The sequence below is a fragment of the Monodon monoceros genome, unplaced genomic scaffold, assembly GCF_005190385.1.
Source record: "Monodon monoceros isolate NGI ecotype Baffin Bay Population unplaced genomic scaffold, NGI_Narwhal_1 Super_Scaffold_5, whole genome shotgun sequence".
NCBI lineage: Eukaryota > Metazoa > Chordata > Mammalia > Artiodactyla > Monodontidae > Monodon > Monodon monoceros.
The window spans coordinates 75,993,106-76,005,916 of record NW_021703782.1 but is presented as its reverse complement, the minus strand read 5'-3'; the positions used below and the strand labels follow the sequence as shown (position 1 = coordinate 76,005,916).

At 45.9% G+C, this 12,811-nt stretch overlaps 1 protein-coding gene across 1 annotated transcript; it reads left to right on the top strand.

Moving 5' to 3' along the window:
• Positions 1-2,752: 2,752 nt before the first annotated feature.
• FAM205A (family with sequence similarity 205 member A) lies at positions 2,753-12,281 on the top strand. The gene is given in 5 exon segments (XM_029201421.1): positions 2,753-2,770; positions 6,957-7,002; positions 7,546-7,606; positions 8,568-9,835; positions 9,838-12,281. Coding segments are annotated over 5 exon segments (3,837 nt in total).
• The last annotated feature ends 530 nt before the right edge of the window (positions 12,282-12,811 follow it).

The window sequence follows — 12,811 nt, the reverse complement described above, 5'->3', positions numbered from 1 at the left end:
GCCACAAAATAGGAAAGACAATAGAAAGGATTTATGAAAAATTCATCATTCATTCTGATCTCAGCAAAGCTGCTAGTTGGAAGAGATTAACTGAGGAATTTCTAAATGCATCACTTCCAAGCATAAAGGAAATCAAGTACTGTCCACTGACTAGAACCAGAATCTCCTGGAAATTGACTTGTGTTGCCATCAAATCCAATGTGTCTAAAGCTTGTGATGAAAGAAGTATGTTCTTGTTTAATCATCATAGCCCCCATCTACTATGGAAATTGAGATCAGAGATTGGCAGAAATAATAGCACTGTCTTGCTATCCTTAAACCTTTAAATGACTTCTCTGCACTTGGTAATAATAATTATCCATATATTGCTCACGAGATGCCAGGTGCTGTTCTAAGGACTTCCATATTCCATCACAGGTCCCCAAGACCACCCTTAGGCTCAGTGATTCACTGGAAGGATTCACAGAACTCCAAAAAAGAAAAAAATGCTATTCTTACTGTTATGGTTTATTACAGTGAAAGGATACAGATTTTAAATGAGCAAAGGGAAAAGGTATGGGGTGAAGTCCAGGAGAAACCAGGCACAAGCTTCCAGATGTCCCTTCCCAGCGAAGTTGCATGGGGATGCACTTAACTCTCCCAGTGACAAAATGTTGCAAACCAGGGAAACTGGGAAACTCCTGAGTCTTGGTGTCCAGGGTTTTCTTGGGGGTCAGTCACATGGATATGCAGTGTCCATGTGGCTGCTCTTAGCTACTCAATCTCCAGCACTCCCAGAGGTCAAACCAAGGACTCAGGCCTACAGAATCATTCACTGTAAGTCACGTTGTTAGCATAATCTGTCTGGTCAGGCTGATACAGTGTGGCCCAAAGAATGGCATACAAATATGCTGTACTAGCAGGATATTCCAAGGGCTCAGAGGATATCTCAGGAGCCAGTCAAGGGCCAGTCCTGAAGATCTTTGAGATGTTCAGGGTTTGGGCAACCCAGGCCTCCTGAGTTAACCCTTTAGTGCATACATATATTAACTCAATCTTCACAATAACCTCTGTGGAGTATTCTGTTACTGATGGACTTTCCCTTTGTCTGCACTGAGTTGGTGGCCTAAGAAAGAAAGCTTTAGGTAATTTTTAAACCTGTCCATAAATTCAAGGAAGGGCTATAAAGGTATTTCTGGAAGAGAGAACCGCAGTGCTATGAACCCATGCCCTAAGGATTAGAAATACACTTCTGTGTATTGTTCCTGCAAGGATCATTTTGAAAGAGAAGGAGGCAAATCTTTTTTTATATCTCTTCTTGATTCATTTTGTATAGCTTTCTGGGTAGACTATAAAATTTAATAATTTAGGCACTATGACACCATAATATTAATAATAAACATAATGGCAAGCATTTTTAGAGCATTTACTACATGCCAGGCACTGTTAGTCCAATAAAGACCATCTTCAGTACATACTGTTACTATCATTTTGCCAGGCAAATGCCCTAATCTCAGTTTCATCTGTACCAATGAAAATACCTGTGTGGTGCAGAATAATTAAATGAAAGTGACCGTCACTTTTGATTCCTACTTTGACCTTTTTGTTGCCATCTTTGGTTATTTTTCTGTACACCCCCAGTCATAGGGCTCACTGAACACAGTGGAACCACATACCCTAGTTCTTCTGTGGCACATCCTACGTCCTGTACCTGCCCTTGCCCTTGTGCCTGAGGAATCTCATCATTTAATATTAAATTCAAATATTGTCTATACATACTATGCATTTAACTTGTTTATTATATTCGTTATTGTTTATTTCCTATCTCTCCTTTAGCATAGGAGTTTTACAGGTGTAGGCTTTGCTCCTGATCTGTTCTCAGGCACCTAGAACAGAGTAGACAATAGATATTTGTTGAGGAAATAAATCTGTGTATTCCTTTCTGCCTTGCTGTCCCTCTCTGTCCTTGGCTTCTGCCCCACTTACACAGGCAAAGTTGGTTGGTTGCCCTTTTCTCCTTTGCTGTGGTGTCCTTGACACATCTGTTGTAGTACAGCAATAACTTCACATTTTTTTCAGCTTTATTGATATATAACTTACCATAAAATTCCTCCATTCTGAATGTACAGTTCACTGATTTTTAGTAGATATGTAGTTATGCAACCACAGTCCAGTTTTAAAACATTTCTGTCACCCCAGAAGTTCTCCTCAAGCCCAGTTTTTTTGTTCCCACCCCAACCCCAGACAACTACTGATCTACTTACTGTATGTTTAAATTTGCCTTTCTGTACATTTCATATAAATGAGATTATACAATAAAAATAAATAAATAAACTGACCCAGAGAACTGCATTTTCTGAGGCCAGTGTGGTGGGCAGCCTCTGAGATGACTCCCATTGAGCTCTGCCTCCTGATTCTCATGGCATTGTATAACCTCCTCCTCTGCAGTACCTTGCTTTTGGCCAATAGATTATGGCAACACTGAGGGGTATCACCTTCCATGATTAGGTTACTTCTATCTTGTTAGCCAACTCTCTATTGCCTTCTTGGTGTGCATGCTTTTATGAAGTAAGCTGCCATGTTGGAGAGGCCCACATGGCAAGGCACTGAGGGTGGCTTGTGACAAACAACCAGTGAGGAAAAGAAGCTCTCAGTCCAGAAGAGTCTGAGGAACTGAATTATGCCAACAACCACTGAGTGAACTTGGAAGCAGATCCCCACTTGAAACTTTGGATGAGATTGCAGAACCTGGGCTGACACTTTGATTTTGGCCATGAGGCAGAAGATCCAGGTAAGCTGTGTCTGGATTCTTGACCCACAGATACCATGAGATGATAAATATGTATTATTGTAACTGGCTAAGTTTTGGGTTAATTTGTTATGAAGCAATTTAATAGAGACAGGAAGTGGGGAAGCTCTGATAAATTCCAGGGCTCTTGATGTATGCACTGCAGTTATGGCAAAGGCCTTGGACACAGCATTCCTGTGCCTTACCAGTTCTGTGGTGAAGTGTGTTAAAATTTTTTCCTCTTTTTAAAATTGGGTTGTTTGCTTTCTTATTGTTGAGTCTTGAGAGTTCTTTATATATTCTGGATATGAGTCATTTCCCAGGTATATGATATGCAAATATTTTTCTCCCACTATATAACTTACATTCTCATTCTCTTAACATTATCTTTCAGAGGGCAGCCATTTTAAATTTTTGATGAAGTACAATTTATTATCCATTTTGTCTTGTATGGGTCATACTTTTGAAGTTATGTCTAAGAAATCTTTGCTTAACTCATGTTCATGGGTTTTCTTATATAAATTTTATACTTTTAGGCTTTGCATTCAATCTATGATAATTTTTTTTTTTTTTTTTTTTTTGCGGTACGCAGGCCTCTCACTGTTGTGGCCTCTCGCGTTGCGGAGCACAGGCTCCGGACGCGCAGGCTCAGCGGCCATGGCTCACGGGCCCAGCCGCTCCGCGGCATGTGGAATCTTCCCGGACCGGGACACGAATCCGTGTCCCCTGCATCGGCAGGCGGACTCTCAACCACTGAGCCACCAGGGAAGCCCTATGATCCAGTTTGAATACGTTTTTGTATATATTGTGAAGTGAGGATTGAAATTCATTTTCTTGGATATTGATAACCAATTATTCCAGCACCATTTGTTGAAAAGACTTTACTCCTTTGTTGAAAATCATCTGTCTGTACATGAGTTAGTCTATGTTTAGATTCTCTATTCTGTTCCATTGATCCGTTTGTCTATTTTTATGCCAATACCACACTGTCTTGATTGCTGTAGCTTTATAATAGGTGACTTAGTATATAACACTTAGTATTAATCCTCAAACTTTGTTCTTTTGTAAAGTTGTTTTGACTATTCTGAGTTCTGTGTATTTCCACATGAATTTTAGAATGAGCTTGTCAATTTCTCAAAAAATTGCTGGGATTTTTATTGGGACTGACTTTTATATCTAAATCAATTAGAGAGAGGTGACATCATAATAATATTGAGTCTTCTGACTCATGGACAAGTTATATCTATTTTTTGAGTTCTTTAATTTCTCTCAGCAGTGTTTTAAAGATGCAGTGCATTGTTCTTACATTTTTGCTAGATTTATCCCTATTTCATGTCTTTATGATATTTTCAATGGTATTGATTTTTTCAAATTTCAATTTCTATCTGTTCATTACCAGTATACAGAAATACAGTTGTATCTGTATATCAGCTTTATATCATACAACCTTGCTAAATTCACTTATAGTTCTAATAGCTTTTTTTTTTTCAGATTCCACAGGATTTTCTATGTAGACAATCATGTCATTTGTGAATAAAGGCAGTTTTCCTTCTTTCTTTCCAACCTGGATGCGTTTCATTTCTTTTCCTTACTTCATAGCGTTTGCTAGGACCTTCAGTACAATGTTGAATAGAAGTTCTAAAAGTAGATATCCTCGTATTGTTACTAATCTTAGAGGATAAGCATCTAGTCCAGGGGAACTGGGAACTGGGCTGCACAGCAGGAGGCGAGCGGTGGGCGAGTGAGCGAAGCTTCATCTGCTGCTCTCCATTGCTCCGCATTGCTCTCATCACCACGTGAACCAAAACCCCCCCCCCACCCCGTCCGTGGAAAAATTATCTTCCACGAAACCAGTCCCTGCTGCCCAAAAGGTTGGGGACCACTGATCTAGTCTGTCACCATTAAGTATGACCTTAGCAATGGGATTTTCTTAGATTTCCTTTATCAGGTGGAGGAATTCCTTTCCTAGTTTGCTGAGATGTAAAAAATTAGGAATGCATGTTGGATTTTGTCAAACGTTTTTTCTACACTGTTGAAATGATCATATTGTTTCTTTTTAGTTTGTTAATATGATGAATTATATCAGTATGATGATTTTCAAATGTTAAACCAACCTTGCATTCCTGTGATAACCCCACATGGTCATGGTTTATTATCCTCTTCATAATTTTTTGTTTCAATTTGTAAAATTTTGCTTAGATTTGCATCTATGCTTATGAGGAATATTTGTACTTTTTTTTTTTTTTCCTTGTAATGTCTCTGTCTGGTTTTGGCATCAAGGTAGTGCTGGCCTTATGGAACAGGTTGGGAAACAGTCCCTCCTCTTCAATTTTACAAAAGAGTTTGTGGAGAATTGGTATTATTTCTTCCAATGTTTGGTAGAAATAACCAATGAAGACACCTGCGGGGACTCCTCTAGGGGTGCAGTGGTTGAGAATCCGCCTGCCAAAGCAGGGGACACGGGTTCGAGCCCTGGTCCGGGAAGATCCCACATGCTGCGGAGCAGCTAAGCCTGTGTGCCACAACTACTGAGCCTGCGCTCCAGAGCCCATGAGCCACAACTCCTGAAGCCCGGGCACCTAGAGCCTGTGCTCGGCAACAAGAGAAACCACCACAGTGCGAAGCCCACGCACCACAACGAAGAGGAGCCCCTGCTCACCGTAACTAGAGAAAAGCCCACGTGCAGCAATGAAGACCCAACATAGCCAAAAATAAATATAACTAAATAAATTTAAAAAAAAAGAAAAAGAATCTGCTGTAAAAATAAATAAATAAATAAAATTCAAAAAAAAAAAAAAGCCTAAGGAAAAAAAAGAGCTCTGTAAGGAAGTCTCATTAATGAGTCTCAATGGAAGGCAGTGTTTACAGTCTCTTCTCACTCATCTGCAAGCTTGAGGCCACACAGTCTGGGAGGCATTCCTTTCTGACTCCCACAACATCATTTAAAGATGCTACCACCGTGGCCTTGCCGTGGTCCCTTCATGCACCTCTGATTTCCCATCATCCACTGCCTGTAACATCAAAGCTCTCCATTTCCACGCCATAACCAGACTCTGGCCATCAGGCTGGTGGAGGGTGTGGAGAGTGGAGACAAAGTGGGAGAACAGACAGTGACTGTGAGAGGCACCTTCAGTCCTTGCAGACAAGCAGACACCCTCATCTGCAAACGGAATCACCACATTCACTTCTCTAGACAGGTAGAGGTCTTTGACACCACAGCTGCCTTGTGAAACAGGAGAGCTTTGTGATGCAGTCTGGTGGCCTGGTTCCGTTGTCTGTGAGGCGGAGACAACAAAGTGTAGCATTGGAAGTCACTAGGCGCCAGGACTCTGAATGCCTACATATAGGGATGGTTGGTCTCCTTGTGCTAATGAGGTTTGGATCATGTTGAGCCCGACTTTTGTTCTGTGGGATTTCGGGTTTCCCTTATATACCTATGGCTCCATCTTCATTATTATCCTAATTGTCTGGCAAGTGAAAAAGCGTTACCATGGATTAACATCGGAACATAAAAGGAGCTGCTGCCAGGTAGGGAAACACTATGACCATGACTGAACTAATTAAGCCTCAGATAAGAAGCTTTTAAGCTCTCAGTGTCTCTCCTTTTATCCTTCCTTTTCCCCTCCCTCCCCTTGATTTTTTTTTTTTTTACCATCCGTTAGTTACTCTTATAAGGTATTTCCCTTCTCAGAGCCTACAAATAATTTCTTACCAGGCTATCCCTGCAATGTATTCTAATTGAAAACTCAAGAACGTCTCTCTCTGACTTGGGTTGAGACTTGGATGAAATGGAATGTGCCTCACTGGATCTTAGAAGACCTCCCATTATGGGAGATTTTTCTAGTTTGTGTTCCATTAAGGCATTTGTAAATTGAAGTTCTTTGATTATTAGACCTACACACCTTTTATTCTGTTCCACCTTTTCTCTTGTTTCATCATAAGCATGATACACAACTTCTCTTAGGAAAAAAATGGGAGGTATTGAGGATGAAAGAACCGCAAAATGAATCAGAAGTAAGAAGAGAAGGGAAATATTGGGGTGAAAAAATAGAGTATGGAAAGTTAGGAAAGTTAATAAAATACAGATAAATTACAAGGGATTGGGAACTGTATATTAGCTTTGTCTCAGTTTGGACATGAAAAAGAAAATGGTGTCCCAACTTCATACTCTAACTCTTTTGTCTTTAAGCGTCACCGAAAAGTCAGACAAAGGGCTAGAGATGCAGCATCAAGAGGTAATGTCCCAGTCTCTGCTCTGACTTCTCTCTACTGCGGGTGAAGCTCCCATGAACCCTGTCCCTCAATGACCCCTGGTGCCAGGCACCAGGTGCTCTAACCACTGAAGGCCCAATTTCCCCAAGTTGACAGATTCTCCCAGAAGACTTTTTTGGGTGGGAAATCAGAGCCTGGGAATGTTCCAGAATTCTCCACCTTACCCCTGGGAGTGAAGAGGAAGTAGGGGAGTGAGGAAGTAAGGGCTCTGTCCTTAACTGTGTCATTTACTAGTTTTATGACCCAGTGGACGTCACTTCAGCTCTCAGTCTTGTTATCTATAAAATGGGCATGATGATGCTGTCTCACTCACAGTGTGGTTGTGAAGGTCAAAGGAGATTAGGTCCAGGAGAGCACATCATACCTGGTTAAGTTGTAGTCAGACGTGCCTCAGAGCACTGGCTATTGGGGTTTGCCGTCTCCTGTCATCCAAAGGTCTCCAGCTTCCTGTAGGATGTCCCTGAATCCTCTCCCGTTCCATGTAACACTGTCTCCTGGTTTCTCAGCTAGGAGATTTTCCCGGGAAGAAGCTGAGAAGCCGTGGGAGCTGCTCTCTATCATGAGAAGGTGATCTCTTGCTCTTTGCAGTCTCCCAACTCCCAGCCTGGCCTGTGATCATTTCTCCTGCTTGGCCTGGGGCAGGGTTGGGGAGGAGCATAATGGCTGGGACGTAGCCAGACACAGTGGAGCCTGGACACTGGTTGGGGGTTCCCAGAGGAGAGGGTGGGATCAGATGTCTCAGGAGACAGGAGTCCTGCAGTTCTGCTCTGGGCTAGGCTCACAAAGGTCCTGGAATTCAGGATTTGACTAGTGCAGGATTAAAACTACATGGGTTTTCACTCAACCACAAGACAAGTTAGGAGGATAGATAATTAAGTGCATAAATCAGTCATCGTTTTCATATTCTCTTTACAGCTAGACCCTTTCAAGGGCAGACCCCTGGACCCTGCTGACGTACCTCCTCTGGTTTTGTCTTCAGGGAGGCCAGTTCCTGGGACAGCCCTCAGGCAGGAGCTTGTCATATTGTCCCCCTCTTGAGATCTCTAGAGAATAGGGATTGTCTTCCAAGAGATGTTGTGTATGCCCTGTAATCCCCAGAATGCAGAGTTCCCACAAGGACCTCCGTAGCCCCAAACGAGGCTGACTCCAGGTTCTATCTGGTGATGTTCCTGGTGCTGCGCCATCAGCTAACCATTGGCTCCCCCATCTGCCTGGTTGCCTTCTCCTAGTTCAGCTACTCAGCACAGGTCAGCAGAGAACTCACCCACCTCCCAGGCTCTCAAGGCCCTGCGTTCCCTTCAGTTGTCTGACACTTTGCCCAACAAGCCCCAGGCTCTCAGTCCAGCACACCATAACTTGCCAAGTGACATTTCCCTGGGAAGAAAAGTAGATGAGTAAACACCCAGTGGATGCAGGCCTCAGAGTTTACAGGGCTAAGGGGAGCAGTGTCAATCTCCAGGCCACACCCTTGAAAAGAGGCAGATGTCATTCCATCAGTAACAAACGGTTGCCATGTTTCCCTTCCCAGCCAGGGCTGGCTTCCTCAGGAGGGGAGCGTGCGGCAGATCCTGTGTGCAGATCCCTGCTGCCAAACCTGCAACGCTGTGGCTCTGGAGATTCAGCAGCTGGTGGTGGGTGAGAACACTCTGATCTCCCCCACTTCAGGGGGGCCATCGCAGGGCTCCTCTTGCCTAGAGGTTTTGTCCACATCTAAAGTGTCTTTTGAACAGAGTCTGGAGCATGGCCCACACTCCAAAGACCTTTCACTTCCATCTGCAACCCTCACAGTGTCACAGAAATCCTTAACCCAGTCAGCTGCCCAGTCAACTGGTGCAGCCGGCATCCACGATTTCTGGGCTGAATACCTCATGCTAAGGCAGGGATTTCAAGTGCCAGAGGTGCCCAGGGGCCCAGAGACTATGTTTTCTTCAAGGATTGAGGAACCTGGGGTTTCAGTAAAGCTGCAGGAGATGATGCAGAGCAACCTCAACCTTGTCTGTGGGAACCAAGGCCATCAGCCCTTAAATTCCCAGGTGTCTCTGCTGACTCTGAACCGAGCAGTTACTACCCTGACACATCCTGTGGCCTTGCAGATGGTCACTGTCCTCCCTGCCCACCTGCCATTCCTGAGTCCTGAAGTCCTGAGGCGGCTTGAGCTACATGTAAAAAAATGGATGCATTTCCAGAGGTGGGGGCTCCCCAGACATGTGGAAGAGTCTCTGAGGCAGCTTATGCCAAATCCACCATTATTTTACCAACCTGTATATAAGCAACCAGTTTCTTTCATTCAGAATGATACTTCTCAGTTCTCTGTTGAGAGATTTGGGACCATTTCATACCAGAACTTGGGTCCATGTATGGCTGGCCAGCCTACCCAGGCCTTCTGGGTTTCTGAATGGTCCATCATGGACCCAGAACAAATACACTGCTACCAGCAAATCCCAAACCATATGGCTCTTGCCTTGCCCTCTTCAGCCCTTAAAGAATTAAGTGGCCTTTATCTAATGCCTGGGCAGCAGGCTAATGACTCAGTGGGCCATGTGCAGCCAAAATATAGCCAGCTATTCTGTGGTCTTCCTTCTCTGCACAGTGAGTCCCTGGTTGACGCCTTCTTGGGTTCTCAAGGCCTCTCCATGAATGAGAGCATGTCCAAGCCCCGCTTGAGGGATCCTTTTCTCTTCAAGGAACTCTCCTTCCTCCCTCTGCTGCCTAAAGCTCCACCCCAGTCAGCTCCACCCCCTTTTCTGTCTTCTCAAAATTGGGTTGCTCCATCTGACAACCAACAAGCTCAGATCAGTGTCTGACCCTGGATGAGTATGAAGCCTTGGAGTGGCACCTGCTGCAGAGGCAGCTCCAGCTTCAGTGGGACTGGCCAGATGTTTCCCAGAGAGATCAACACACCCAGAGCCCTGTGCAGTATAAGCCCTGTGACAAAGCCCAGTCTTCTGAGACTGTGAAAACTTCCTGGCCAGGGCATCCCATCTCAGTCCTCACACGAGAACTACTCTTCCCACAGCAGCATGCCAGGAGACAGCTGGAATTCCGCCACCAGAGACAGTTGATTCACCACTGCTGGGGCCTGCTGCAGAAGATCCAACAGTCCATTCAATTGCTCCTGTCCCCCACTAATCAGCAGACTGTGTCCCGGAGCAGCACATCCCTAGACAGTGTGAATGGCCCCCGGCCTCCATCTCTAGAGGCTGCTGGGGCTGATGACCCACTCTCACCCATTGTGGACCCAGTGGCAGTCCCCATGCCACACTTGTTTGACCAGGCCAAGGCAATATTGCAGAGCCATATCGACTCCAAATGTGGGCAGATTCACCAGGGCAATGTCCCTGCCTGTGTATATAGCTCTTGGGAGTGCATAATTCCTGGGGGCCTGGAAGTGGCTCCCTTCACCTGCATCCCAGAAAGCAAGCCCCTGGAACTACAGGCAGCAAGTGTCCCAGACCTACAACAGAAAATTATACCCTGGATGCCGACGGCCCTTGATCAGCAGCAGCAAACCTCACCAGATGCTGTCATTGAACATCCTAAGCTGCCCCGAGCCCTGTCTGAGGGAGCCATTGAGAAACTGGAGACAACTTTACGGCACAAGTATCTGGCCTTCTTGTCAGGGCTGCCGGCTCTTTATTATGTGGCTCTCTCTAGGGTCATGGCCCCAGCAATCACTTCCCAAGCTATGATCACAGAGATGGTACCTGGGCCTATCGAATTCCCAACAGAACCTCTGACTCAGATGACCTCACCTGAAGAGCAGGGTCTAAGTCCTGGGTCAGTCTTTCAAGATGCCAACAAGGCTTGTGCAGACATTGCAGATGAATTCCAGGCTGAAGTGCAGGTGGAAGAAGTAATTGAGATGGTGCCTCTAGAAAGTCAGACAGAGCCTGCGAGGCCCTCCTCACTTGGAGAACAAAAATTGGCCAAACTAAATTTCCATCTGAGAAAGAAGATGCTAGAGATACAACTGGGAATTCCCATAACGGCAAGGAAGTCCAGGAAACAAATTGTAGCAGCCTCCGAGAACATATGCACACAGGAGTCTCTTGGGAGTCTAAACAACCAAGGAAACACACTGCTCCAGGAACTCCCTATCCCACGAGATATGCCACATGCCCCAGATCCAGAATGCCTCTATTCCAAAGAACAGCTGGCCACTGAGTTGAAGGCAGTGTATCAGAAACAGAAGCAACCCAGTTCCAGTGCAGTATCCCACGGTTCTGTCCACTGGGCCTCCAATATCTCGCAACCCAGTGGGGACCTGACAGAGGCCCAGGTGCTTTGTGGTCAGCTGGAGGCCAGTGTGAACAACCACAACCTGAAGGAGCCCTGGAGCCCTGAGCCCCAAAGCCCTGACAAGAGCAAGGACTCAGCCCAAGTACCCACACTGGCAGAAAAGAGAGAGGAGCCAGGCAAACCCAAATCGGCCGGGGACCACAGAGAAGGGGATGCCGGGTTTGCAGTCTCCTCCACAAGAGAGAAAAGCCACTCTGCTGAAGCCCAGAGGCCAGAAGGGATGCTTCTGAATGGAACACCCTGCAGCCCCTGGAGACGGAGACATCGCTTTCACCCTGATGCTCCCTGTCAACACAGTCCGCAGCATCGCCCTCAGCTTAAACCCCCAGAGCTACCTCCTGGAGTCCCTGGGGGGAAAGACTCTGAGAAGAATGACCTGCAAGAGAGTCAAGCCAAGCTCAATGTCATCCTCAAACCAGCAAGGGTTCCTGAGAATGCCCAGCCTGTGGTGCCCCAGGTGTCACAGGGCCAGCCTTTCCTAGGCCAGCTCACTCCGGGTAAGCCGTTGCAGGGCCAAACTTTACAAGGTCAGGTTTTTCAGGGGCAGGTGATGCAAGGCCGTACTCACAAGAGGCCCAGCTTTCCAGAATCTGGCTGGAGAAATAAGATGAAATCTTTTCTGCACTTTATTAACCCCAAGACAAAAGGCAAAGGGCATGAGGAATCCATGTCCTCCACATCTGAGAAAGTGGCCAACACCAGAAAAGAAAATGTGAGAAAGAGCCTGGCTTCAGCCAAAAGTCCCAAGGGGCAAACTAAGACGGAGAAGACAAGAGGGGACCCTAAGGCCCAATTTGCGCCCACTGGGAAGCAGATGGGCTTGGCGTTCTTGGATGTGCCCCGCTCCCCAGACAGTAAGCTCCGGCACCGCCCCCGCTCCCATCAACTCCACTCTGCCTCAGTCCCGGGCATCCCCTGCCGCCGCCCTCGGCACTGTCCTTGAGTGGCTTGTGTCACCCAACCAGGGAACCCACCCTAATTCCCAACTCTCACCTCGGAGGGAAGCACTGGTCTGCTCAAGAAGACCCAGCTCAGTCAAGAGACTTTGTAGTCTCTCCAACGTCAGCATTCCTTGAAGAGGACTGCTACTGTCATTTTCATTATACAAAAATACACTGTATATCTCTAAGTAGAGTGGTGTGCGTCTGCTCCTTCTCTCCCCTGCGGTGTGTTCAGGGAAGGCATAAGGGAGGTAAATGTCCCTCCTATCTAGGGAAGGGGCTTTAACCCACACTTAAGCTGGGTAGCATTCCACCCCACCCCCACCCCGGACTACGGATAAAGGGACTTGAACAGAGAAGGAAGGCCCTTGTCTAAGGTACATTGAAGGTAAAGGTCAGGATTGAATTTTATCATGGTGTCCTTCGGCCCAGAGGAGCAATGTGGACATAAGGCTAGAATTGTCAAGGAGGAGTGGCCAGGAATCTCACAGGCAAAATTCACTGATGACCTCTATATGTGCCCGCACTCTGG